Source organism: Fusarium sambucinum, chromosome I (assembly GCF_050947815.1).
Source record: "Fusarium sambucinum isolate potato_lamoka chromosome I, whole genome shotgun sequence".
Classification (NCBI taxonomy): domain Eukaryota; kingdom Fungi; phylum Ascomycota; class Sordariomycetes; order Hypocreales; family Nectriaceae; genus Fusarium; species Fusarium sambucinum.
Window position 1 is genome coordinate 8,438,932 of NC_139294.1, and position 27,734 is coordinate 8,466,665.

At 47.2% G+C, this 27,734-nt stretch overlaps 8 protein-coding genes across 8 annotated transcripts; 3 read left to right on the forward strand and 5 right to left on the reverse strand.

The window, feature by feature from the left end:
* Window positions 1-3: 3 nt before the first annotated feature.
* On the reverse strand, window positions 4-2,171 carry FSST1_005487 (aminopeptidase P; the record flags this gene model as incomplete). The annotated part of the gene is made up of 4 exons (XM_083231767.1): window positions 4-432; window positions 483-744; window positions 840-1,932; window positions 1,997-2,171. The coding sequence occupies 4 exons, from the start codon at window positions 2,169-2,171 to the stop codon at window positions 4-6; spliced, it is 1,959 nt and encodes a 652-aa protein (XP_083088917.1).
* A 1,586-nt stretch (window positions 2,172-3,757) lies between these two features.
* Window positions 3,758-7,163, forward strand: FSST1_005488 (armadillo-type protein; the record flags this gene model as incomplete). The annotated part of the gene is made up of 8 exons (XM_083231768.1): window positions 3,758-3,802; window positions 3,880-4,061; window positions 4,116-4,457; window positions 4,506-4,626; window positions 4,674-6,447; window positions 6,501-6,685; window positions 6,740-7,020; window positions 7,079-7,163. 8 exons carry the CDS (start codon window positions 3,758-3,760, stop codon window positions 7,161-7,163), a joined length of 3,015 nt encoding a protein of 1,004 aa, XP_083088918.1.
* Window positions 7,164-7,327: 164 nt separating this feature from the next.
* FSST1_005489 (tryptophan--tRNA ligase MSW1) lies at window positions 7,328-8,608 on the reverse strand (the record flags this gene model as incomplete). Its single annotated transcript, XM_083231769.1, has 5 exons — window positions 7,328-7,782; window positions 7,831-7,949; window positions 7,998-8,113; window positions 8,170-8,250; window positions 8,330-8,608. 5 exons carry the CDS (start codon window positions 8,606-8,608, stop codon window positions 7,328-7,330), a joined length of 1,050 nt encoding a protein of 349 aa, XP_083088919.1.
* Window positions 8,609-9,141: 533 nt separating this feature from the next.
* On the reverse strand, window positions 9,142-9,986 carry FSST1_005490 (mitochondrial 37S ribosomal protein uS10m; the record flags this gene model as incomplete). The annotated part of the gene is made up of 3 exons (XM_083231770.1): window positions 9,142-9,772; window positions 9,849-9,889; window positions 9,948-9,986. The coding sequence occupies 3 exons, from the start codon at window positions 9,984-9,986 to the stop codon at window positions 9,142-9,144; spliced, it is 711 nt and encodes a 236-aa protein (XP_083088920.1).
* A 585-nt stretch (window positions 9,987-10,571) lies between these two features.
* Window positions 10,572-11,391, reverse strand: FSST1_005491 (Fcf2 pre-rRNA processing-domain-containing protein; the record flags this gene model as incomplete). Its single annotated transcript, XM_083231772.1, has 2 exons — window positions 10,572-10,928; window positions 11,149-11,391. 2 exons carry the CDS (start codon window positions 11,389-11,391, stop codon window positions 10,572-10,574), a joined length of 600 nt encoding a protein of 199 aa, XP_083088921.1.
* A 627-nt stretch (window positions 11,392-12,018) lies between these two features.
* FSST1_005492 (histone-fold-containing protein) lies at window positions 12,019-13,166 on the forward strand (the record flags this gene model as incomplete). Its single annotated transcript, XM_083231773.1, has 5 exons — window positions 12,019-12,097; window positions 12,186-12,199; window positions 12,298-12,351; window positions 12,427-13,077; window positions 13,131-13,166. 5 exons carry the CDS (start codon window positions 12,019-12,021, stop codon window positions 13,164-13,166), a joined length of 834 nt encoding a protein of 277 aa, XP_083088922.1.
* Window positions 13,167-13,628: 462 nt separating this feature from the next.
* On the reverse strand, window positions 13,629-16,422 carry FSST1_005493 (Rab GTPase-binding exocyst subunit SEC15; the record flags this gene model as incomplete). The annotated part of the gene is made up of 10 exons (XM_083231774.1): window positions 13,629-13,710; window positions 13,759-14,012; window positions 14,060-14,216; window positions 14,265-14,557; window positions 14,609-14,744; window positions 14,791-14,900; window positions 14,948-15,049; window positions 15,116-15,247; window positions 15,304-16,314; window positions 16,372-16,422. The coding sequence occupies 10 exons, from the start codon at window positions 16,420-16,422 to the stop codon at window positions 13,629-13,631; spliced, it is 2,328 nt and encodes a 775-aa protein (XP_083088923.1).
* Window positions 16,423-25,280: 8,858 nt separating this feature from the next.
* Window positions 25,281-27,638, forward strand: FSST1_005494 (RNA recognition motif 2-domain-containing protein; the record flags this gene model as incomplete). Its single annotated transcript, XM_083231775.1, has 11 exons — window positions 25,281-25,700; window positions 25,757-25,927; window positions 25,984-26,235; window positions 26,296-26,688; window positions 26,744-26,865; window positions 26,916-26,964; window positions 27,015-27,043; window positions 27,093-27,136; window positions 27,187-27,266; window positions 27,317-27,431; window positions 27,493-27,638. 11 exons carry the CDS (start codon window positions 25,281-25,283, stop codon window positions 27,636-27,638), a joined length of 1,821 nt encoding a protein of 606 aa, XP_083088924.1.
* Window positions 27,639-27,734: the final 96 nt, after the last annotated feature.

A 27,734-nucleotide genomic window follows, 5' to 3' on the forward strand; every position in this document is an offset into this window, starting at 1 on the left:
TGCTTAATCGATGCGCACTGTCTCTCTCTTGAGCCAGGCCGTTGTCACGTCATCACCATCGAAATAGCCTTGTGTCTTCTCAAGGACCTTCTCGTTGTAGGCATTCAGCCAGTCCTTTTCTTCCGAAGTGAGCAGTGTCGTATCAATCAGGTTTCGACAGTAAGGTACCATGGTGACATACTCAAAGCCCAAGAAAGGCTTGTCACCAAAGGAGTGCTTAGTCTTGACTTCCTTCACAAGAACCATATTCTCGATTCGAATGCCGTACTTTCCATCCTCATAGTAACCAGGCTCGTTGGACAATACGTTTCCTGGAGCAAGGGCCACTTCGGCGTATTGGACACGAGTGCCGATGCCAATGGGACCTTCGTGGACATTCAGGAATGATCCGACTCCGTGCCCAGTACCATGTCTATAATCCAGTCCTTTTTTCTATCATAGTGTTAGGTATGACAGCTGATATGTTCTCAATGGCTGCTTACCCAAAGATGTTGTCTTGCCAAGCTATCAAGGGCAAAGCCAGTCGTTCCCTTAGGAAAGATGGCTTGGTCCAGAGAGATGTGTCCCTTCAGAACCAAAGTGTATGCTTCTCTCTCAGCATCCGTTGGTGTTCCAAAGTGCAGTGTTCGAGTGGTGTCTGTGGTGCCATCGCGGTATTGAGCACCAGAATCGCAAAGGTAGATGGCTTCGGGGTCAATCGTGGCACAATTTCCACGCTCGGGGCCGTAATGAATGATCGCAGCGCTGTAAATAAATGGTCAGTAAAGCTTCATAGCACGGGCCGATAACCGGGTTTTATAGATGGCAGATGTCTCAACACCAATGACCGATGTACTCACTTTGCACCAGTAGAGGAGATAGTCGGGAAAGATAAGCCAACAAAGTCCTTCTTTTCTTTGCGGAGTGCCTCAAGCTTGTCGGCAGCCTGGACTTCATCAAGTGTAACCTTCTTGTTCACCAGCTGATCCTCGAGCCAAGCAAAATATTGGATGAGCGAAGCACCGTCCCGCACGTGGCAGTCCCTCATACCCTTGAGTTCAGCCTCGGTCTTGATGGCCTTTGCGTCACCAATCAGACTTCTGATCTCATCAACCGAAGAATCACCTCCAAGAGCTCGCTTAAGTGCCCATGAGCCCTTGTTAGAGATCAGGAAGTTTCCCTTGAGGGCTTTATCATCAGCCTTGCTCTTTGCGGCAACAGCGGCGTGAAGTGCTTGAGAATCCTCAAAGATAGCGTCGTATGGTTTGATCTCGACGTTGTTCGAAGTGAGATGAGAGCGACACTCATCACTCAACTTAGAGTCATCAATGTAAAGCTTAGCAGTATCGGGTGTGACCGTGGCATAGGCAAAGAATACGGGGTTGTAAGGTATGTCGCTGCCACGCAGATTGAATAACCACGCAATCTCATCCAGCATGGAAACAAGAAAGCCAGGAGAATGCTTCTTTCCCATCTCCTGGCGAACCTTGTTGAGTTTGTTCAACACAGACTCTCCAGCGAGCTCGTCTGGCTGGATGATGACATTTTCTGAGGGACGGGCAGGACGCTCATCGCCCCAAACCAGATCAACGAGGTTTCCATCAACCGCAACGAGCTCGGCACCGCCGTTCTTTCGAATCTTTTCAGCCAGGCCCTTGGCTGTGGAGCCAGAAATAAGAGTCGGGTCAACTCCCACGTTCTTCCCACCAGACGATTGTTCGGCGGACCAATCCTGCCAAGTAGGAACATCTTGAAGGCCTTGTTTAAGTAGTGTCCAATTGTCGTCGAGTTGAGATGCGGCCTGGTTGAAGTAACGGCCATCAGTAGCAAGGGCAGCAGATTCCATGGTCACAACGGCACATCCAGCAGAGCCAGTGAATCCCGAGATGTAAGCTCTCCTGGCATCGCATTCTGCGATGTATTCAGATGAGTGGCTGTCCTCAGAGGGAATAACTGTGATCCGTTGTTGGTAATGCTCTTTCTTAAACAGACAGCATCAGCGAGCTCAAATACTTACTGTAAACTTGGACGTTACGCTCCTTCATCAATCCCCTCAGGTGGGTGAGCCTGGAAGTAGAATCGAGTTTGGCCATGGTTTCAGATGAGATCCAGCGGCGTGACGATAAGCGTGAAGCTGCAGCTAGTCGACGAGGTGCCGAACGGAGGAGCGAGGTCGCAGTCTGGAAAACCATTGAAAATCAGACGCACGAAACAAACACACCTCAAGAGGGAGGAGACGAACTGGGATGAAGTAGGTGAATCAATTGAGTAAGTTGGGAGCTCAATGTTCCGGTGACTTCAGAGAGGGGTGTCAGTGTATGTTCAATGATATGACTTAGATATCACAGGGCTTAAATGATGAAAGTGAATGCGATGAAGACGAAGAAGAAGCCATTGAGTATCCCGCAGAGGGGTTGGTTCTCAAAGCAGATATGGAGGAAGAATGAAGCTCTGTATCATAATGAAGTGTCATGATGAGGAGTAGAGTGAGGGGCTCGGAGATGGAGTCATGGCTCTGAGGAGTTGATGTGTTGGCCTGCTCACCTTGATAGAAAAATTGCAGTAAAAACAATGAAGAGCTGTGGTACCTATGTAGACAAGTTATCTCCAAAAAGCAAATATTATTGTTTCTGTACAAGACAGAGTTGATGTATAAGATCACAGATTGAGATGCGTCAAGAAATGCGGGTGTCAATCATGGACACACGCACTAACCCAACCTACCTACCTGCCATAACCTGTACCCGCTATGTAACACACCTTCCTCATGCTGGGTGGCGCGGGGCAAACCGAGTGAGCAAGCGGATCTTCTAAATGGCCGGTGCCCCGAAGGAAGCCGCTTTCCTCAATCGAACAGTCACTCATTGACTGCCCTGAAGTAAAAGAATTAGCTCAGTAAGCTGCTACACTGTTCAAGTGGGAATCAGTCAGAAAAAGCTACATTGCCTCTAAGAGGAAGTACTTTCTGCAGTTAAAATCCATGCCTAATTCGATGGAAGTCACCATCATCGTGACAGGCTTCCCATGTACCCCACTTCAGGTACATGTACCCTTTCCGCGACTGGCCTGGCTTTGCTTAGGCTCTCAATATCTTACCACGCCCAGGGTGTTTTAAGCCTCTAACCTGGACAAGCGGCCCTTTCGAGCATCGATTTATTTTTATTGTGAGGCCACTCTATCTTAGGCAGCCTCAGTACTTGACACACCGATATTTCTTGTCTTGTCTACCAAACCCTCGTCAAAGGGTCCTGTGCATTAAGGTAGATAGGTACCCTAGCAACAATCCCGGCAACAAAACTGCACTTTGACCCAGTCGTGTAATACTTCGACACAACTACCTACCTACCTTGTAGGCATTTCCAGAAGACCTTGACTTCCAGTATACAAAGTTAGAGCAACTCATCTCTAGGTATGACCTTTCTGTATCTCTTCACCCCCTTCTAACAAATGTACGGACAGAGTCATCAGAGATTTTCCAAGAGAGTTGCAAGGGGCGTGATACCAGGCTCCTTTTCTCATATTTGTGATTCTTGAAAAACTTATCTGTCTTTGTATGGTACTCAGCTATCTGAAAGTCACCAGCATTGAATAGATCATTGTGATCTATTCCCGTCTTCTGAAACGCGAGCTTGTCGACGACAGCAAGAGTCAAGCCGACCGTTGTTTGAGTGCTGTCGGGCATCCCTTTCCAACGTCTCACTGTTTCCGTCGGTACTCGAGAAAGTTTGCCAGCACTACCGGGAGCAAAGCCTCTAATTGGTCATTGGTGATTTTCATCATGGCTGAAGATCAGATCCCAACGTCAATACCAGAGGTTGAGAGTGTGCGTGAACCAAACCCAAGCTGGATCTGCTTTCCTACCAGGCAGAGAATCCAATTAGTTTACTGACTTGTTTGTAGCTCATCCTATCTCTGTACCAGCCAAACCCCCCTGAGATCATTAAACGAACACAAGCTATTCTGTCACGACTTCAGGATTCTCCAGAAGCTTGGGGCCTTGCTCGTGATTTGCTTGCAAGACCCGAAGAACAGGTTAGGTTTTTCGGTGCGCTCACCATCGTCATCAAACTCAACAACGAGAGGTATTTTCGTTCTGCCCAAAAGACGGTTTATGTGTATTTGCTGACATTCTGCAGCTCGTCTCTTACCCCTGAGAATGCCGCTGAGCTACTGGAAGTGCTGATAGGAAGATACATCGATACTCTTCGCAGTGGAACCTCACCACTGGTCGCCAGGAAGCTTGCTTCGGCTCTCGCCACCTTCTTCCTCAACTTCCATCAAGTTTGGGGCAGCTTCTGTCATCACCTCATACTATGTTTGGTTTCAGGCCAGTCATGCCGACCAAGCGCTCTTCAAAATGCTCCTGATTCGTCTTCTCTTATTGGACGTATGGACCCCTCGCAGCTACAACCTACTCTTTGGGTTTTGAGAAACGTGTTGGAAGAAGCTACCAAGATCAACTTGAATTCGCCCAAAAAGTTTGTCCCACCCTGTTCCTCAGGGTACGTCTGTTGACCTCTTAATAGTATTGGCGTCTATGATGCGATTCTCGAAAACTTGCCTGACGCAGTGGCTTTAATGAGTCGCGGCATGTCGCCACAAGTTACAAATGAGGCTGCTCACGAGGATGCAATCCAGTGCCTACAGGTAAACCATATGGTCCTTTCTTCTGCTAGTTACTAATCTGGGTCTAGTCGTGGGTGTGGTTTGCTCAAAAGTCATCATCAAGAGACACTAGACTCTCTGAGCCCATTGAACCGTTGACCACAGCTGTTATTACTTCCCTCACAATCGACGAGCTTTACAGTATATCGGCAGAGTTGATGACAGACCTTTTGTCTAACTGCTTGCCGTTTTTGACCGATTCACATCTTGAGAGCCTCAGTCAGCTCTTCGACACTCCTTGGTTTCAGCGCCGTTATCAGGAATTGATACAGGGAGATTTTGACTTTGAACCTGTCCAGTTTGGGCAACTCATTCTCGCGTTCGGCGAAGCCAGAATCGATAGGTTGATGCAAAGTAACGACAGTCGATCCCAGAGGCTGCTGTCGAATCTGTGCGGTCTGCTTGCTGCGCAGGGCGATCTTGTCGAAGATAGGATCTTTGTTCCGGCCCTTGAGTTTTGGCTAACTTATGCCGAGACTATGACTGACTCGATGTATAGTGACCCGGAGTCAGTCAATACATGGGTTCCGCAAGCACGCTCGCATGCATTGCAAGCTGTATCTAACGCGTGGCGGAAAATAGTCTACCCACCTACCAAAGACTTCCTTTCTTGGGACTCAAACGAACGGATGAGTTTCTCCAGTGCAAGAAAGGATGTTGTAGATCTGCTTCAATCTGTCTATACCTTGGTAGGGCCGGAACTTGTAGCAACATTCGCAGACCTGGTGCTCAAAGCGTTGTCTGAATCGGCATGGCTACAGCTCGAGGCCGCAGCCTTTTGTCTCGGTGGGCTCGCTGATTGCACAAGTGACGACGGTAGATGCGATGACGCGCTTGCGGTTGTATTCAGGTCATCCTTATTCTCAATTTTGCGATCTGGACAGGGGGAAGTCCCTTCTAGAGTTCGACAGACCTGTGTTGCTCTAATCGAGCGTTATACAGAATATTTCGAGCGAAATATTGCGGAGCTACACCCGGCCTTGAACTTCATTTTCGGGTTTGTTGGAGAGCATGCAATGGCAAATGCAGCAGCAAAGTCTATACTAAGGCTGTGCGGTTCCTGCCGAGGAGCTTTGCACACAGAGGCTCATGGTTTCTTGAACGAGTATCAAAATCTGGTATCTGGAGAACGACTCGACTGTGCAGCCAGCGAAAAGGTCGTAGGTGGCATTGCGGCAGTTATTCAGGCGATGCCTGATCCAAACCAAAAATACTCGGCGTGTGCAAGACTTCTTGGGTTTGTTCAGGCTGATGTGCAGCGTTCTTTGGAACTGTTACAGTCGCCGCCTGACAATCCCGTCCCCTGTTTTGGCCCTCCCCGATACTGTGCGTATGCTGCTCCCGACGAAAATCCGGCTCTTCATACCGCATTGAAATCTCTTCGATGTCTTGCCAGCATTGGCAAAGGTCTCCAAGCTTCATTTGAGCTTTCAGTCGATCTCGAGGGCGACAATGTCAGTACTCAAGCAGTGGATCCTCAGCTTATACAACTGCAGGAAACTATCATGTCTATTATTAGCCTGATTCAAGAGTCATTTAATGGCAGTGGCGAAGTTGTAGAGCTAGTGTGCAGTGTCTTACGCAGTGGCTTCTCTGAGTCGGAACCTGGCCCATTCGTACTACCACCTCACAGTGTTGCACAATATCTGACATACCAAGGTCTTCAGACACCAAGAGTGGGTTTACTTGTGAAAACAGCTTGCTCTTTCGTAAGCTCACTCGAGCACGATGGGTTGGAGAATCAGCAGGAAATGCTCAATTCAGTGGTGCTTTGGGTGATTGGTTTGCTAAAGCAACTACCCAGTAAGTCACTTGTCATATGATGTGCCTTATTCACACACTAAACTTTACGACAGGCCACGAGGTAGACCCGGAGCTTTCGCAGAACGGTATCGATTTCGTTACCCGTCTCCTGAATAAACGTCCAATTACCCTACTTCGCCTGGAACCATCCAACGCAGCCGAATTCTTCTTTCTCTTCACCCTCGAGGTATTGGATGGGAAAGAACCGCTCCCGAAAACAAGTGCAGCAGAGTTTTGGGTAAGAGGAACTAATGCTATTCTCCGATTTCACTCGCGTCTAACTTTGAGATAGTCTACCTTTGTGAGTATCAAGTACGAGTCACAAGAGCTCAACGATATTGCCCAACAAGCTATGCAAATGTTGGGTCCTTTATTAGCGCAGAGCCTTGCCAGGAATTTAGGTGGCAACGCATCCAGAAGTGAGCTGGATAAGTTGAGCGAGCCCCTCAAAAAGCTTGTAGTACGGTATCCTACGGCTAAGAGCTGGCTCGAGTCGGGGCTTGCACACGAGACCTTTCCCAGTGATAAGGTATCGGCCCAGGACAAGGCAGTGTTCGTGAAAAAGGTTATCAGGTAAGCCAGCTCATCCAACCTTCAATGCCAGTCTGAGACTAAAATAATTTATTCATAGTCTTCGAGGGGCGAGGGCAACAAACCAAGTTGTGAGGGACTTTTGGCAGTCATCGCGAGGCTCCAATTTTGCTTATGCGTCATAAAATATGCTATGAGAACAGGAGTTGGAAGGATTCATAGACAAAAGATTGGACGGAGTTTGTGCATCATTAAACCAATGATGTTTCAATACTGTCTATTTACTCGTACATGTTCTTACATGTCTTGCTTACGATCCGCAAATATACGTTGTATCGCTGTAAACACCTCAAAGCCCGACGGAATCTCGAACAATTTGCATGGTGTCGTCGGCACTCTTCTGTGCCTTTTGGGCACCAATTCTTTCAACTGAATCAAGATACTGGTCTCCCTTGTTCAGCAATTCAAGATACTTGTCACGAATACCGGCCAGACCATCAATTACGGCATCGGTAACCATATCCTTGAGCTGCTTGGGGCTAATGTCGTTGTACTGCTCTGCAAGCTCCACGCCTTTCCTCCCCTCAGCGTCAAAGATGGACAGAATATCCAATAGATTGGAGATTCCTGGTCGTTCAGCCTGGTTGTAAGTAATGCCGGGGACGGAATCTGTCTTTGCGGAGCCAATCTTGGCCTTGACATCCTCAGGAGAGTCTGTGATAAGAATGCGTGACTTTTCTGATTTATGAGATTTGGACATCTTGGATGTTGGGTCATTGAGAGACATCACTCTGTGAACCGGGGCTACACCTTGTGAGCATCGGGTAGGGGAAGATAAGGAGGAAAGCTTACGGATGAGAGTTTGAGGGGAAACAAGGTGATTGCCGTAGGCTGAATTGAAGTTTGTCACGCACTCACGGGCAAACTCAAGATGTTGCTGCTGGTCATGTCCAACAGGGACATGTGTTGCTCTGTCCAGTGTTAGTCTATATCAATGGCGCTTGCCACAAAAAACACACCTGTGAACGAGAATGTCGGCGGCTTGGAGCACAGGATACGAGAAGAGGCCGAGCTTGAGGCGAGAACCGGCTTGCTTGTCGTCTATAGTGGACTTCTCACCAAGATTTAGTTTACTCTTGATGTTTGTTAGGTTTTGCTCGGTGGTTGGTGATGAAGTCAGGTAGAACATGCCTTCCATTGTGTCATCCGTGAGAGATATCCAACGGATGCTGTGCAGCTAAGAATCCACATAAGCTCTGAATGAGCTGGGACCTGTATATCATTAGCTGATAGTAATATAGAAGCATCTGCATATTTAAGAAGATGCCTTCAAGTACAAGGCCATACTTACAGAAGACTGATAGAACAAAGTCGCCCTCTCAGGATCAATGCCAATGGCTAACAAAGCAGCCAATGCCTCTCTCTTCCTCCTTCTCAACTGCTCCGGCGGTTGAGGCATAGTGATAGCATGAAGATCTACGATGGAGTAGATGAGCTTGGCATCTGGTTCGGTGCGCTGAAGCTGAACCCATTGTCGTAAGGCGCCGACATAGTTACCCAGATGAGGCACGCCCGTAGGCTGGATGCCCGAGAAGATAACCCTAGGATTTGGTATTTTTACTGGTGGCATTTTTTTAATATGGTGTCTTCAAGTTCATGAAGATTGAATCGATGCGCTAATACGTCGAAATTGTCAATTGAAGAGGCTTGTATGCATTTACCGGGGCACGTGGGTTGAAGATTATCGAGATGAGGGAAAACCTCAAGAAGTGACGGTAAATTTATACGACACATGTCTCATCATGTTGGAAATCTAATCTATAACTTGTACATAGTTTGCAAGACTGTTGTACCATTGTGTTGATTGTTAGGCAAAGTCACGCCCACCACCATCTGATGTTCATGCGAACAAAGCAAATATATGCCGATACCATGGACGACCTCAAAGGCTAGTCCAAGGGGAAATAATTTCACCGTTGACATAGAAATAATCTTGTTGACTTTTTGTCATTCCAAAATGCTGATTTTACAAAGCCTAAGCCTTATATGGCCTATTGTACAACTCAAGATAGATACAGTATACCTCTGATTTCCAGCAAAGACGGCTACTCTTCCCGGAGCACGAGGATCTCGCTTCCTTTTTATCATGTTTTAACCCTCCTCTTACGCCTCCGTTGTAGGAGGTACCCTCAGACCAGCAGCCTCTCGGAACCGTCGCTGGTTAAGAATCTCCTCAACCTTCTCCATTGTTCCAATAGTCTTGGTCTGTCCGAGATGTGACCACTTGGCGTCGATCTCGCCCTTCTCTGCTTCTGGTAGAGCATCCATCTTGTTGCCCTCGCCCAGCTCGCTAAACTCCCACATGTTGGCCTTCATTCCCACACCGTAGAACTGGTGCTTGCGGAGGTATGCGAGCCACAACTGCACTGTCTCGGGGTTTCCATCGCGGATCTGGATGAGTCGACGTAGTGTCTTTCGCTCGAAATTCTCCTGCGACTTCTTGAAGATAAAGTTGTCTCGTGGGACAGTCCAGCGCTCGGTGATGCGTGGGAGAGGGACGGGGCCGTAGGCGGGGAGGCCCAGGTAGTAAGCGGCTCTTAGAGCAAAATCGGAGAAGAATTCGAGGGGTTGAACGCTGAAGGATCGAAGCTGAAGGTCGCATGAGGGGATGCCATGTTCGGCCTCTCGCTTTAGAGGCTTCAGGTGCAGGGCCTGGATGGATCGAGGAAACCGGGGTTCTTGTTCATCCTTGCTGGGCTCTGGCTTGTTTGGCACAAGGTCTCCTGGCTTAGCCCTACGTCGATTAGTACCAATTCGTTCGGCAAGGTGATTTTCGTTCACAAAAAGCGAATCTTGGTGGGGAAACGTACAGTGATGCCTGTGTTCGACGGGCGATCCATGACACTTCGGACTGGACCGTATGTTAGCTCCAATGGAACTTGAGTGTATTCACTGAACATAGAACATACTGAGAAAGCCCGCAAGGGTCTAATACTTTGGCGCATCATCTTGCCTGTCCCTTGACGTCGCGACGATGAGGCTCGAAAATTGATTCGAGATGCCGCCAACCAGAAAACATCGGGCCAACGTATGTGCACGGGCCACATATTTGCTACACGCCGTAAGCGCGCGTCTACTATCAAATATCTTCTCTCAGTCTGTAATTTCTGAGTTTATAAGACAATGAAACCCATGTTTATTTATACTAATATTATACAATCATAAGCAGACAGTTTGGTCTAGAGTTCTGACCGGTTTAGTGACACAAATGTGTTGGAACCCCACACACTCATTTTCCGCCGAGCTGAGGCCATACAGTTTTAACTTATTTTAGGAGGTACCTTCAAGAAGACCTGGTCTCACTCTTTGCGTGTCACGAACTGCCATCACCATACTACTTGATAAATAGTATACAGCATGATCTCAAAACCTCAATGTAATTACGCCATGAGTATTGAAACATCACTGTCTGTCCGGCTGGTGACAATATGGCGTCACTTAACAGTCCAGCGCAAATTTTGCGGCACAGCCAAGACGGGACATCATGATCACTAATTGGGAAGAGACAACGAGATTGAGGTATAAAATTATTATTAATTACGCTTGCGGCGTGTCGCTACTACGTTCTTGTAAAACGCCTTCTTTCCGCTTGACTTTTGCTTTTGGATGCCAGCGTACTTGTCGGTGAATTTGTGAGTATCAATACCCCTAGTGACCTCGTCAAGGATGTTTTGCTTCCTCTCTTTGCGCGTCAACCTGGCGCTGAAGAACTCGGTAGGTCCCTCGATGATCTTGCCAACTTGGGAGTATTCAGGAGCGCTCGCGCGGAGGGCCTTCTTCTGGTGCTTAGGATCCAGGATGCCTCGCATACGGAGGACTTGCCACTCTCGCTTGAATTCGGGGGTCATGTTCGTCTTGGGAAGATCGAACCAGTCGGAGCCTGCAGTAGACTATAGCAAATTTTGTTAGCCATATGCTTCAAAACATGTTTTGCAACGAGTAACGAAAATTTTGCGCGGGGTAGTAGTCAGAGTAACTATGATATGAAAGGATCACGTTGTCATGGGCATTTGATCCAAAACGGATACTGTCCCATGTCACAAAAATTTGGGATAAATTTTCTTCATGAAGCGCGCAGGTGAAATAGCGAATAAAAGATATGTATCTTACCTTTTCCTTGACTTTGAGTCCCGATAGCGGTTGGGGAGGTGCTCGAACAGTCAGACCATCTTTCTTGCTGCTGCTGTTGGAAGATTTTTGCTGCGTGACAGATGTCACAGCGTCGCCAGCTGAAGCTGGGACTACAGCGGTGGAGGTGGTGATTGCTGTGATAGCAGAAGCAGAGCCATCTTTCAGGCGCTGCTCAGCCTTGCGCAGCAGCTCCTCGACCTGATCATCTAAGATGTCTGTCATGGTCTGCTGTCGACCGGAAGGAAGAGAAGAGGAAAGAGAAGTGGACGAGAGGCTGCGCGAAAGAAATAGTTTCGAGACTGGCAGAAAAAATTATTATGGAGACGCGAGTTCCTTCCGAGGTGGAGAATCTGTGTTGTGGCTGTCTGTGTGGCTGTTGATTGCCAATGTGGCCGTGCTTTCTTGATCCCCAGTATTGATCTCAGGGCGTTGGAAAAGCTGGCCACCGGAAGTGTGAGAGGCATAATTAGTGTGTTGGCAATTTACGCCGTAGAGACTCCGATCTTGGGCCATTTAGGCACTTTACGCCTCTGGAGCTTAGAAGCCAGCATTTTTGTTATTTGCTGGTAGTCGCCAGCCGCTGTCCAGAGTAGTACCTTCTGGATTTGACTAAGCCTCTAAGGACACACTTTCCCCACTGACTTCCTAGACATTGGCCCAACTCTTGTACCTAATTCGTCATTGTTTTCATGCCCATCCACCACCACCACCAAACCTTCCAACGCGATCCACACATATTACTGAAGCTCAAGTTAAGGTGTCAGGCCTCAAACCCAACGATATTATAAAACAAGGCTTTCCCTCATCATTTTTTGAAGCCCAAACATCGCTTGACAAATTTCTAACAAGATGGACCCTCAAAACCCCCAAGCGGCGCAACAGACTCGTCAAAGACCTGTCTATGATCCCAGCCAAGGTGGACATTACGGTAAGCAGCTCACTCACGCGCGCATCCATCACCAACTTAATACCCCTCCAAATCTCAACGTGTCATGACATCTAACCATGATTTCTAGGTGCCTCCGCTCATGTATGCCATGCGCTTTGTGGTTGTTGCCATCGCATACTTTTTGAAGTCGCGCGATTGCTTCAACCTTGATCTCGATATTCTGCTGACAATACATCTAGCTCGCGTCGCAAGGCTTCGCGCCAAGTGAGCTGTATACCGGCCCCTGGGCCAATGTAAGTCGAAACTCAACGTATCATGTTCCGTCATGATAAACATGCGCATGGAAGGCTGATTGCGACTTGATGTAGGCCCATCAAGGTCTAACCGGCCAGTACAAAGACATTCTCACGACCTACTGGCAACATACCATCTCACACCTCGAAAATGATAGCCATGATTACAAGATCCACCAACTCCCGCTGGCCCGTATCAAGAAGGTCATGAAGGCCGATCCCGAAGTCAAGATGATTTCTGCTGAAGCGCCCATTCTCTTCGCTAAAGGATGCGATATCTTCATCACAGAGTTGACAATGAGGGCATGGATTCATGCTGAGGAGAACAAGCGCAGAACTCTTCAGCGCTCCGATATTGCATCTGCATTGGCAAAGTCTGACATGTTCGACTTCCTGATCGATATTGTTCCTCGTGAAGAGGCCTCTTCCCACGCCAAGAGGGCGACTCAGACTGCTGCTGCTCAACCATTGCCAGCTGGTCAGGCTCAGATGCCAGGACAGCATCCCATGGCACAGGCGCCTAACCCAGGTCATCCAATGGGTGCTGAATACATGCCTAGCCATGGCATCGCTCCTGAGCAAGACTATCGCAACCCGGCCAACATGTACCCCGACCAATCAGTGCCTAATCCTCAGGCCGCTTATGGGCAAGCCCAGCAACCCAACATGAACCCTTACGGAGCCATGGGTGACATGTACCCGTATCCCGGCATGGCACCTCAGCAAGTAAGCATCAATATCCCGTCATCTACAGTCGTGCCGTACTGACCAATTTGCAGCCTACAATGCCTAACGAGGAATTTGGAGAGCAGTAGACCTGGTCTCATGATTCCAAGTTTACTCCCCTCTAACTTGAGGATTCAATAAGTTGTGCCAACTACTAATGTGAGATGATTGTCGGGGGCTGAGCATGCTGTCACACGTCAACAAAGGATGACTTGAACTATCACCTTTGCCAATCACTCGAGCAATTGGCGTGGTCAACGAGCGCTGTATCGCGCTAGAAAACATACGTATCATGTACGTTTAGCAGGATCACAGCTGTGGTTCATGCAAAGGGTTATGGAGTATCTGGTGTTTTTCTATGAAGGCTAAGGCACACCGCTTAAGAACATAAAGGCGAGTGATGCTTATGGAATTATTACGATAAACTTATGATAGACTTAGTTGAGAGAAACCTCCTATTTCTTATCATGAAAACTTGCTCTCGTTATATTGCTTCCATTTCCTAGTGCCGTAAAACGCCTGCGCCAGTGTCATTATAATTCGCGATGCTGTCATGATCGGCCTATGCCAAATCTCGATGAGAACCCAGCCAGCGGTGCGCTTCTAGCGGGACTCGCCACAACGGGTGTCAATCTGTCTTTGTCAGTAGTCTGGACTGAGCAGTAGGTGGGCTGCGCATACTTCTCTAGCAACATGGGTCCATTAAGAGCATTGACACGTCCATATTTCTTGTTGCGCGTGGATATGTCGAAGAACTCGTCCTGATTGTCAGTCTGCAGAAGGGAGATGGTCTGTGACAACTCATCAAGGTTCTCCCGGAGCATTTGTCCATTCTCAAGACTGCTGACGAACTGGACAAGATAGTCCACATCCTGTGCAAGGGCTGTCACGCCATTGGGGTTAATGTGCTTTACATCGTTCGAAAGAGGGAGGGCCTGGTACGGTTAGTGGCAGACAACAGATTGGGAACATGACTGCCTACCAGAATCTTCTCGGCGGTGTGACTCAGTGCGTCAAAGTAAATGAGCTCTTTGATCTCGCGAGGCAGACCAAGTAAAGTCGAGTTCATAATGTTGGACAAGTATCTCGTCAAAGTCTGCATGTAGTTGCTGGGTTCCTTCTCAACCGTTGACGCGGTCCTGCAAAACGGTTAGGCAATGTCTGGAGGGCTCATGATTGCAACATACCACTCGTATTCTGCTGTATCGATCAAGTCATCAATCTTTGAGTTGACCAGCTCGAAGATTCGCTTCTCAGCCGTCTTCTTGTTGTCGCGGAATGCGTCAGTAGCCTTGAGCGTGACCGGGCCGCCTGCTGATGTCGAGGAACGCGCCCGGATAAGCAGTTGCTCAAGCTCTCGACAGGCAATCTCGAAGTGCTCGAGGTTGATGAGGATTTGGACGATCTGGCCCAGGTATTGAGAACTCAGGCGTTCCACAAGCGATTTACAGACCTTTTCTGTAAGAAGTTCGTCGAGGGACTGGGACAATATGTGTGAGCAATCAGCCATCTACCGAAGGGGTTGAATTACCTTTCTGAGCGTTTCGTCAATAACAGTAGGGTGTTGGAAGTGGTCGTCAGAGAAGAAATAGAACTGGTTTAGGAAGTTGCGGATATCTATGCAACACAGGGGGTACATCTGCGAGAAAGGGAGTACGCAAGGGTATCTGCTCTGTTAGTTGACTATATTGTAAGCTGGATGTAGAAACGTACGTAATTTGGTCTGTTGGCTTTTCTTGAGAGAACCAACTAACGTTGACCACCTTTTCATACTCCTCGGGGTTGTTGATGGCCATTGGCATGTAGTCATCCGTGGATACTATCTGTCAACATGTGAGTAACGACACGGTCATTGCAGGAAGAAGCCTACCTCATGGAAGTCTTCGCTAAATCGTTTCTTCAAAAGCTCCGCATATTTGTCGAATAATTTGAGAAGGAAGTTATCCAACGCTGTCACTGAATATCCCCAGCCCTGAATAAGTTTTAGCAATAGTCATGACGCGGCATGCCGGACATTGGGGGATAGCGCATTTCTTACCTCCATTGTCTGGATGAAGAGAGCTATGATCGTCTTGATCTTGATCAGGGCCTCGGCATCTTCGACATCGCCCAGCCCTTTCGAGGTCAGGTTGATTACAGCCGTACACATGGAATCCCACAACTCTTCCACCTGTTTTGGACCACGTTAGTATAAGTAGAGGGGGCGAATAGGTGTTTGGCTCTCACATCACTCGCTGAGCGCAAATGCGGAACCCGCTGCATTGTCGCCTTTTCAATAATGGCAAATCCTGCTATTCCTTCCAGCAAACTACTCAAAGACTGCTCATCTTCGGCCAAAAGACCAATGAATGAAGGAAGCAGCAGGTCCTTTTGTTGACGTCGTGTAGCACCATATTCTGACCGGAACTTGTCAAGTTGACCCAGCGCTTCATGAATATGGAGTGCCTCAAGCAAAGGATAGAAGTCAACCTGTAACTCCTCATTGTTCAACACGTCAAAGTCCTCGTTTTCGTCGCTGACTAGCTCAATAGCCGAGTTCAACTTGAAATTGGCCAAAAACGGATCATCTTCCACCCTCTTCTTCTGTCGGGTCCTCCTCATTTCGGTATGATAAAATGCGACCTCGCCCAGGAATTGGGATGTTTCTCGAATGCGGAACAACCATGTATTCAAGTCCGTCATGACAGCTTCCGAAATAGCCTTTTGCGACGCGGGTATCGATTTTTGTATGACATCGGCCAGCCGATGCTGCGTAGAATAGCGGTTTTGGATAATGGGGACAAGATGTTCATTTTGGAGGTCGTCGAGCGATTTAAGAGCGGCATAGTATTTCTTGCGGCGGACAAGATCGTGTGCATTGTTGACGGCACGGAGGATGGTGAGAGAGTCATTCAAAGCACTGGTGGCGTCGGCAATATTCTGTCGTACAGCTGAAGTGTTGACCAGGGCTTCCTTTTGCGTGGCCAACTTCTTTGTGCTAGTAGCGATCGATTCGTTCAAACTCAAGATCTCTTGTGTCAAAGTAACGGTTTCCGCGCGGACAGTTTGTAAATGGTTGATGGAATCAAGAAACTCCTCGTGGCGGGTCAGACCAATACGTTCGATCTCAGCTTCTCGCTCTTCATAGTATCGGCTTAGACACTGGGTCAAAAGAGGTGTTCGATTTGAATGGGTAGCATCTTTAAGGACGGGGATCAGTTGGTCGAGGAACTCAGCGTCAGAAGAGGCGAGGATGACCTAGGACGGATGTTAGCGCAAGGTTCCTAAGCGATTTGGAGCTGGTGAGAGCTGTACATGTGGTACCGCAGACGCATAGTCGTCCACAGCTGGCGGACGTCGCGGCATTCCTGTTACTTGGGAATTATTGAAGTTATCTGCAATTGAGAGTTGATTGACGATAGACGTCGCGTGTCGCAAGCTGCCCTCTAGGTAGCTAACAGTACCTAGCTTCCCCCAGGCTCCCCTCCAACTCCCAACTGACAGTAGGCTCCAGCGAACCTGCTTGAACTGATAAGATAAGAGGACACGCTCAGCCACAACGCATGTGGGACTTCTGAAATGCCACGTTAACAGCGTGTTAATAAGCTGTCTTTCACATGTAACGACATGCCTTATTAAACGGTAAAGTAACCAACGTATTAAGAAAGTTAGCGGTTAAATATAGAAGTGACGAGAACGACGAGTCGGTTTGTTTTATTTAGATGATATTTTAGCATATATCTATCTATCTGTGCACTTAATCTTACTGAGTGTCTTTGAATACTCTAAACCGGCTCCCATTTCATTTACTTTTCCACCACTAAAGAAACAATTGAACTATTTGACGGCAGATATAATTATAAGCATTGAATTTTCTAGTATTCACCACTTGGTAAGTTTCTCCGGCCGATATGGACGTTTTTAGGCAAATCCCATATGCTCATATAAACACCATCTGACAATGCAACGACTGTAGGGTAGGTCTCGTAGCATAAAAAATATAGTAGGACTCCTCATCCAGTGGCCGGGTAATTTTACTGATGACTCAAACTCGTATAGGAAATAGCATCTGGTGTATCGAGTCATGGTTTCTAATTGTTTTTATATATTCATTGTTATACATTACTGTATAGATTAGTATCTGTTGACATCATTTGGCCTGCATTCGAAGAGCTTGAAAATTAACTATTTGGAGAACAAAACAACAACTGAGTAGCAAGAATGATCTTGGTATATGTCCGAGAAGACTAATGTCCAGTATGAGATGTATGCGAAGTTTCTACCGCTCCGATTTACCACATACGAGTTGACAGGCCTGGACCCAAATGGAGAAGACGGTCTAGAGGCTCCCAAATCATGATGCGTGTTACCACTAACCCATTCGGCAAGCACTTATGATGTAGTCCATTCAGAGCCCAAAAATCCATCAATTACCCCTGACTATAGGGAAGAAGAGATCAACTGTCAGGACACCTGGAGAACACGATGACCCTGGAAGTCGCGCAAGAACTCGGGCCGACCTAGGCCAAAACGACACCAGAACAAAGACAGGTTGTCATTGGATAGAACTATATGGTTACTGACTGTGGTATTTGCGATGTAAAGCGGCGCACGAAAGATTTCGATGTTGTCATGGAAAAGCCAGAAAGGCGGGTATATCTGACGCTAGGAAATCCGAAAGGGGGGAGTCGCGAAAGCTACATCCCGCCAATGGTCAGCAACTTTCATATTTAAGGGATAGAATCCTACTTAGGTGTGATGCACGTTTTTGTGATATTCGAGCGGTAGACTGAAGAATCGTGCAAGAGTCTCTGATATGAACAGTTAGGCACTGAGCAAAACTAGTCATGGCTCGTCTGAAGAACTTACCAAATAAGCTCATTCCATTTGTGAGACAGTTGCGGGAGCAATGTCCATAGGATAGAACCATGAGGTTCCGTAGTTGAACGAGGCTCTACCACAAAGCTCAACCCGAACTGCCAGGGCTCATACGTGGATTGTAGCATGAACCTATGCTGAGGTTTCGATTGCTGCCCCAGTCACGCCTGGGACCATTGAGACCATTACTGTATCTAATTCTCACATTTGGTCTATGAGAGTAACGGAGTGAGAGGGCGCAAGGAGAAGTGGGAATTCGAGACAGTCAAGTGGTAGTCGGCGGTGGAGTTGAGATCGTCCTTTCGGTTGGCAGCAATGTGAGACTCATCGATTGACACGAGTAGTTGAGCTTGGCGAGGAGATATTAGTGGATTTGTTATATGAAGAGGAAGAGGAACTATGTAACTTGTGCTGGCTGACCTTGCTGAAGCATTGGTGGTCTCATATCTGCCGTGCATGACTGGAGGGCATAGACTTTCGTTCCAAAGCTGCTGTTGAAAATATAGCCTGAACACCCAACGGAACGATCGAACGGGTTGGTAGATGTCGGTACTACTGCGTCTTTCTGTGATGCTGAGTACGGTCGGAAGATACTTAAGGACTCGTCCACCAACCAAGGGATGGAGTATTCGTTCTGACCTATCGATGAAGGTGTTTCAATACAACGTTTGCCATATCTTAGAGGGGATAAACGTACCGTTGCCACGTATTAGCTGCAGGCTTCTATGTGGTCCTTTAGGCTTTGGAATAATCAAGATCCTTCCCAAGGAAAAGTGTCTTACTTATTCATACGCATCCGGAACGCACCAGAGGATGTGGCTTAAACCTCGTACTCTTAGACCTATTAAAATAAGCTGAGAGCCAGGAAAATGAACTCTGAGTCTTTCGATGTCGGTTGATGATGCAGCGATAGTTAACCATGCCGACCTTCCATATTTGAACCTGAGGTTTTATGTCTTGGACAAATACACAATTTGCACATAGCTCTTGTTACCAGGGACAGAGGCTTCTTGATATGATGGGTTCGATTAGAAGGGTTTTGGAAAGAATCTTTCCTGCAGAACTTGTTGAATTCGCTTTTATAGTAAAGGTGCGGTTTAATGAGCGTTTGAAGTTGTTGAATAGGGGTCAAGGCACATTCGGGATGAAGAGACGGAACATTATAATCGAAGGGGACTAGAGGCGGTATCAGTACATGAAACTTGGTATAACCGGCTCTAGCTCTAATATTTATAGGAAGTAGACATTATGAGCATACCTTGGTCAAAGATCTGAATCTGGACCTGTTCGTACCAAGAACACATGACAATGTCTCCAGTACGCCTTACCAGTGGCCTGTCACCTTGGTTGATCCAGCGTACTCAATAGAAGGGCTGAGGTTGACCCAGATGCCCCCATGTCTCTCAATAAAGTCGAGTATGAAAAGAGAAAGAGACAGGAAGCTACTACACTGGCAGCTGGACATTGAGAAAGGGATAGTCGAGTTGAATAAATGGTTAGGCACCCGCAAGTTCTTTGTGTACGAGAGATGCCGCGGGAACCTAGGTCCCTCATGGTTCTTGGGAGTGGCACTCGGTGTCCGCCTAGAACGAAGGAGCTTCCGTAAGAGAGAGCAGATCTGAGTAGAGATTAGATCGTCGTACAGGATCCAACTAGGAATTTTAGCGTTGTAACAGTAGCCCTTGCGCCTGTGAGGATTTCCTCTCAGCTGGTGAAGCAATCGATCCAACCCTGGATCGATGGCTAATGCCATACTGTTGGTTCGAGCAGGACACTCGTGTTGTCAACTTCGTGTTGGAGACTGGTAGATTCGATTAGAAGGTTATAGATAAGACTGGCCGATATCCTAGTGAAACATGGCTGGCTGGACAAAGGACTTTGTAATAACATATGTAGCAAGGTGTTCGCTGGTTGCTTCCAGTTCTAGCTAGAGCCGTGGTATAGATTGTCGGGTTTCTGCTTGTAATCTGATTTCTCGATAGAACTGAAGATCTGGCAGAGAAAAACTTAAGTCAAGGGAGATCCTGGTCTTAGCTGTCAGTTATATGTCGTGATTGCGGCAAAGGAACATACCTAAGATCTTCTATTAGGGGCGACACTTTTGGAAGTACCTCTTAAAGAGGTCAATAAACAGAATAGATTTCTAGCGGCGTGATATGAAGAAAGCAAACAAGATGTTGAGATGAAGAAAACAATCCTTTTGGAAGAAGAAAAAACATAATATTGAAGGGATTGGGGTGGCCGGGTGCCTGCAGCGCGTAGGTACTGCAAAGCGGTTGACTGAGGCCCTGTAACACCCCACCGAAGCAATTGGAACTTGGGCGGATTTTGTGTCTTTGTAATCGATGTATTTGCTGTCAGACACGAATCGATCTTGAAAGCATTTCTCTTCTTAACCACCAAACGTGGTTATTTGTCACGATAATAGGTAGCTTACAAGCGTCTAAGTGTTATCTCCCAATGATAATCAAGCAGGTTCACCTTTGGCCGAAAGAGCCTTTTCCCTTCATCCATTCGGTCTGTAATACTATGGCTAACGACTGTTTCCCTAGAACTGTCTTTATCAAGACCAAGATACGCTCCGAATCATCCGGCAAGCCCGCGCAATTGCCTATCTGTTCAAGCAACGGCAAATAAAGAGGATCGAAGAAGAACTAGTTGGTCTGCGTGTTGAAAGCATGATCAGGGACGAAGAATCGGAGCATATAGCTATGAGAACGCCAACCACGAACTCCAAATCCAGGCACGAGCTTTAGCAGTTAGAAAAGAAAAAAGATCTAGCTGAAGTACTATATTACAGGGTAATGCTGCACCGAAAGCAGCTATTGGTTAAACCAATGCACTACAGCCAACGGCGGCCAAAGGAGGAGACACCCTATGTTGCTTATCTACGCCACCCAGATCAACTTCTACGACTCGAAAATTTCTGGATAAATCGGCAACTCTATAGAGGTATCTAGTGCTTGTTACAGCGGGATGTATGAGCTAACTACTCAGACTCGATCTCTTGTAGGGTCCCGACCTCAACCCCTTACCAAGCCGTTTCGGAATCGACGGCTCTATTCAACGACACGTTTTAAACAACGCATAAGGCAAACTATAACTCAGATTGACCAAGATACTGAGAATAGAAACCATAGCTTGGGCGAGTTGCATACCGGCGGGAGGGTTCAGGGGTCATGTTACGGCTAACCTTGAAACCGGTCCAAAACCACTGCTCAAATCACACCGCAACGGTATTGGCAAGTAATTCAATTTCATACAGGGAAAGCAATACCATAAAGACAATGGGTAACTTGGATTTTGCAGGAAGATGCCCGAATCGAAAAGCTGTAGCGATCGGCGGCCTTCAAGAGATCCATTGCCGCCAAACAGTAAATTTGAGCGAAGTGGCCGGGCACAAGATGAACTCAGACGATACTTCATCGTAAGACAGTCTTGAGTATACAATGATGTTTGTGAAGTTAAGGAGAGCCTCCAGTCTGTACAGGAAAGAATCGGTACTTTGAGATGGCTTTCAACATGTTTTCGAAAAGATCTCTGAGCTGACGTTTGATTCTCTAAGCAGAGCTTTGAACGACGAATGAAATTTAATTAGATAGCACACAATCTATTTAGTTTCGTTGTCAAGCTGTGAAACTTGTTCCGATCAGGAGGAACCCGACGCGCCTGGAAAGAACCTGGCCCTTTCACTAACATGAGTGGCCATCGTCCTCTCGAGATTAACTTTAGATTGCTTGAAGACCACTACATTAGAGAAGAACACGACTGGTCATCTGGTATCACAACGATCTGCCCAAAGTATATCGCCGAAACTATGTTGGGTTTGCCCCCTTTAGTACTCTCTTCCTCCAACTACAAGTCTGGGGGGACTCACGTTCAACATACACGAAACGAGCCCCAAGGGGTTAGGACTGAAGTAGATGGATAAAGATTATCACACACGAGGAGGCCAGTTACAAGAAGGGAAGGATAGTATGGTGAGTTCTGTTGTAGTGGACCTAAGATCTCCGATAGCTAATACTTGTTGCAATTAGGAGGTTCTACCACTCGATATCGGTTACCGAACTATACAAAACTACAATACAACCAATTGCCCGGCTTTAAACATACAACGTTAACAAGGAAGAACTGAGCAAGACTCTCAGTAGGTAGTTTGTTCTTGGCGGCATCGGTGACTGGAAAGGGGGTCATGGGGTTAAGACTATCACTTTCGGATACTGGCTCAGGAAACGAACGAGAAGATAGAAACATGTATAAGGATAGTGTAATAGCTAGATATGGAAAGATAGTGACATGGAAGAGGTAATAGTAGAAGAAGTTACGTAGCCACCATTTCGTCCTTTGTCTCCTTTCCCCCAATACTTATCTCCCGTATAGACAACTGCGTAATCCAGTCAAAGTAATACTGGTCCTTGGAAGTCTTGATTTCTGGAGAGCCGCTAGTGGAAAGCCTTAGAGAAGGTTCCCTGCACAATCTCAGACCTTGGCTATCAAAGTCATCCTTTCTTTGAGAGAACGCTCGAGCACCGCACTTTCGTTGTTTTGACAATAATAGAAATAAAAGGCTGACGGAAGGTTTGAAGAAGAGATCGAAGGTATCGGCAGTAATCCGTGAGAGTCATCCCAGTTATCCGTGAGATGTACGCACCGGGGTATCCAACCCCCTGAGAGCTGGAATACAAGTGAGGTCCTGCAATCATAGCAACCTGTCAATGGGGAGTTTCGTAAGACAAAGAGCCACAGAACAGACATACTGGAGAGAAGAAGAATTGTGATACCGCCAGTCTCATAGTCCTAGACCTAAAGGCAGTATCAGGCTTAGAGAACGTAGTATCACGTCTCTTAGACGGCCTTGGAGAATCAGAAAAACTTTAGCTAATAGGAATCGATTCAATGGACGTATGGGAAAGTAGAGAAGTAGACAGGGGAATAAACAAAAGAAATTGGCTTTGTATAGTCAACTCCCTGACTCCGAAGTTCATTGCGTGACTCCTGAACCCAGCAACCTGCGCGCCAGCACAGTGGAGAATTCCTCTTGGAGTTTTCCGGTATTTACTCGTATCTTTCAAGACTCATTATATACAGTTCACTATAGAATGAGAGGTTGCGGTGCAATGTGGTATAATTCGAAATTCTAGGTTTTGAAGTTACCCTCTTTCGTTCGCTGTCCATTCTGACACCGTTTCGCAACATTGTGGGCGAATAAAGCGCAATACTGTGGTAGTATAAACTATCGAGCTCAGAGATCATAGAAATGGGGTTTTTGATATGAATTTCTCAAGATTGTGGCTCTAAGGTCTTGCGGCGGCCTTCTTTGTTTCGTCTCCGGGCAGGTGTTGTGGGATCACTTTTGGAGGTAAGGAGGCGAAGAAAAGAGATCCAATGATCAAATAACAAGGGAGTAGAAATACAATAGTTCTAAAAGAGAAAACCATGGTATTAGCCTTGTAAGGTAATGTGCGTCTTGTTAGAATCAAGTACGAACCTTGGAGATGGACTGAGATAGGTAGGATCATGACACTCGCAAGATAGAAAGCTTAGGGGTGTATAAACAATTGTCCATATATTTCAAGAGATAATAGCATATGGAAATATCAATAAGACTTGCCCTTGTGTATCGAAGAGTCTGCCGCAAAGTCATCCTGTTCTGATCGAGCACTGCCGCCTCGGTGTGTCCGACTGGGCTTGTCCTAAGGCCTTGAGTATAGTTCAGTCCAAGGTGACTCCAATCGTGGAAGATAGAGTATGATCCTATTGTCGTGCGTTGGGGATATTCCTGTCGTTGTGATCGCAACCAAATTCCTGCGCTTCGTCTTCGCTGTCGGTTTGTACATCGGGAGAGGCACTAGGATTGTCTGTAGGAGGTAGGTATGCTTCTGAGAGCAATGTAAGTACAAAAAGAACCATATAAACACTGATTTGACTTAGAGAACTTACAATGCGTGTCATGAAGTCTGCGTGTTGTTCCTTCTAGGAATCAGATGTTGGAAACGTGGAAGGCAGGATGGAAACCGTTGACACGACACGTTGTGGCCTAAACACTAGAGGGTCATATTCCCACATGGAAAAAATGCTTGAATCTATTTACGATGATTTGAATACCTGAGACGATCGTTGTGAGTATCAAATAATATCTAGGTACTGATAGCAGTACATTGGCGAGGCCAACACTTGAACAAACATTGTGACTGGAAACAAAGGACGTATTTAATTTGGCAAACACCAAGTGAATGTTTTAGATATCCAGTCTGGATAGCACAAAGTAATTCCACTGAGCATGACGTATAGAACGCCTACATTCGTAGTGGGGTGGGAAGGATGGTCACTAATTTCAGGGGTTGAGCCTTGTGAATCCCCTCGCCCAACCGTCGGACACAAAGCCACAACAACTTCAGTACATGGCATTGAATATATATAGAACGCATATGACATAATTAAATTACGAAGAAAGGCCTTTCAATATAGTATATACAGTGTGCATGTGATTTGAAAGAAATATCATCGAGTGACATGGGTGCATGCCTGCAAGTAAACACTACACCAGATCACGGAATGCTTCAACTCTACGAATATACTAATATCAATGCAAAGACAGGATCACGAAGGAGGCACTGGGTTGTCTGAGTAGTCACCGAAGAGAGAGGTGGTGGGGGGAATATCAAACAACGTATCAGTGGCGGCCACAACAGCTAGGCAGCTCTCGTCAACAGGAGCCACGATCACGAACTCAACTCACATAAACGAAATCACAAAACACCAAACGCACAAATACAAATTCAAGTAAATCAAGTCAAAATTAGATATGCACGAGTTCCTCTGCAAGTCCAGGAGAGTTGTAGAGCGGTTGACTGGGCAGCCAGAGATCGAGACCAACAGTTCACAGAGGACGATACAATTATACATAATCTAGTAGAGGCTCGGACGATTATAATAGGGGATATAAACCTTGAACTGGTCGTGGATATACTTGATTCCTCTCTCCCATGTTCCTGTTTTCCGTCAACGTTCCCCTACCACGTCCCTGTGACTGGTCCTCCTGAGTCTAAGTACCCTCTGATCTTGCAGGTAGGCAGTCAGTTCGCTCCTTCCCAAGCAAGTCCCCCTCACGTCGTAGGGCTTGATCTTCCCGCAGCCCCACACCCTCCGAGTCCCCAAGTATTTCCCACCTTCCTTCCCCTCTGCCTTCCCCTTCCTTTCCTCTCCACCCAACATCAACATCAGAACCGATTACTGTAGAGCAGCCACTTTGGTTTCTTTCAGTTTGGTTCTCTCATTGACTTATTCCTCTACTTTGTCATCTCCTACAATCTATTTTGTACTCCCTTTCGTCATCATCACGCACCATGGCTTCGCGTCCCGGTGGCCACAAGACTTTGTCTTCGCCCCCCGACGGTGTGATGGAGTCCTACCAAGGAACTCCTGATACTCGACTCACCATGTTTTCCCCTGGTGAAAACACCGTGACCTATCACCACGGCGGCAACTACAGCACCGGGGCTATGGCTCCCCACGATGTCTACGAGGGCACTGATCAAAACCAGAGACTCGAGAATGATCCTTTCGTTGACGCGTCCAACTCTGGACGACTCTCTGCCACAGCTTCTTCATTTAAGCCCAACAAGGGCAAGTCGGCTGCTGTTCTGCTTCCCGAGGGAGGTCTCGTCATCGCTTCTGCTCTGTCCCACGAGATGGACATCTCGCACCGCCTCGAGCTTTGTGACACGCCTCCTCCTGACATTGAGGAGGTGCAGGCGTTTATGGAGGTAAGTATTTCCACCTATACCAACTACATCTTGAGTTTATTCTAACGTATAATCAGGATCTGCAATCCCGAGGAATGACGTTCTTCGGTGCACGTCACGTTGAGACCGATGGGTCTCACGTGTACGTTTGCTTCGAGGACCTCCGCGGAATCATCAACTTCCATGATGCTGTCCGCAAGTCCGAAAAGAAATGGTTGCCTTCCTATGTCAAAGTTAAGCAAGAGCGAGTAAGTCAACGTCTTTGTTCACTCGTTATCATGCCTCATGTTGCTAACTATGAAAGCTTGACCGCGGTGACGTTCGACTCGGTGAGCTTAGACAGCTCAACGTTTCGGTCGAACTGCTTGACTACGCTGTAGCTGACCCTGTCTACGTCGAAGAGATTGTGCAACGCAAACTCTGCAATTTCGGATCCCTATTCGCCTTGGTGCGAACGACCAGCTTCCCTAACGGAGGCTTCCGTGGTGTCGTTCAGTTCTGCAAGGCTGCCAAGGCCACCTGGGCGTTCCAGAACACCCGGCAGATTGCTGCAGACGTAAGTGTCTTTCTTTTCTATTCGCACATCCAGCCATCTCATGGTATCTAACTCAAACAGGGTCTCGTGATTTTTCTGATCCGCCCTGCGGATGCCTTTCCTACCATGGATAGCATTATCGGTGGAATGAATGGCATGTCAGTCTCTGGCGCTCGCCGTTATCCCGTAAACAGCATGAGCCTGATTGCTCCTCGTGCTCCTGAGGGTAACCCGTGGGCTCCCATCGCATACCAGTTCTCTGGTGGGCCTACATACCGGCCATTCTGCCCTCCTACCCCGGCTGCCACGCTTATTCACTCACGAGGCCAGAGCTACAATGCTGGTCCTTCCTTCGTGAACTACGGCACCATGGTTCAACGTCGCGGTCCGCGCTTCGGCCAGCGTAGCCAACAACGCAATAACAACATCGTCGACATCTACGACCTCATGGCAGGACGAGACGTGCGCACTACTGTAAGTCAATCATCACTTTCAAATTTCAATTGTCGTGTCGTCTAACTTGCAACAGATCATGCTCCGGAACATCCCAAACAAGGTGGACCAGCCGCTCCTAAAGCGGATTGTCGATGCTTCCTCTTACGGGAAGTATGATTTTATGTACCTGAGAATCGACTTTGCTAATGACTGCAAGTAAGTATATTCACTAATCACTTACAAGGTCTTGGCTAACTATCATATAGTGTCGGTTACGCTTTTATCAATTTTGTGAAAGCAGAGTATATTATTGATGTAAGTTCTCACTCTTCTAAGTTTACTGTACGATACTAACCGTTGAATAGTTCGTTCAGGCACGCGCCAACAAGCGCTGGTAAGCAAGGCACGACATGTCCTTACCGTTCCTTGACTGACATTCACAGGAACTGCTTCCGTTCCGACAAGGTCGCCGAAGTCTCCTATGCTAGTAAGTAGTACTCTATCCTAAACTCATTAACCTACGCTAACCTTCAACAGCCATCCAGGGCAAGGACTGCCTCGTCCAGAAGTTCCGCAACTCTTCTGTGATGCTTGAAGCCGAGCACTACCGGCCCAAGGTCAGTACATCATCAAAGCATATACCATGCATTACAACTAACCTATATAGTTATTTTACACAATTCACTCAGATGATCCTGGCATGGCTGGCCGAGAGGAGCCGTTCCCTGGCCCCGACAACCAGTCAAAGATGAAGCGGTCGGTCGAGAACGCGGAACATGTCGGTATGTGCCTCTTCTATTCACATGCTTGTCAAGTATTTGCAAACTGACCATCTATTCTCAGGCCTGTTCACTCCTACTGCGGGCCATCACTTCCGTGAGGCTCAGCGTCATCGCCACAGTCAGTTTGACCGCGGTACCCGTCTGGCTGCCCTTGAAGAAGCCAACTATGAGCAGTCTATTGTGCTCAGTCGCCACTCACGCTACTAAGCATTGGATCCTACAGCCATCTTGATATTTTTCTGATGTCATCTTGAGGTTTGAGGTTTGAGGTTTGAGGTTTGAGGTTTGAGATTTGGTGGTTGG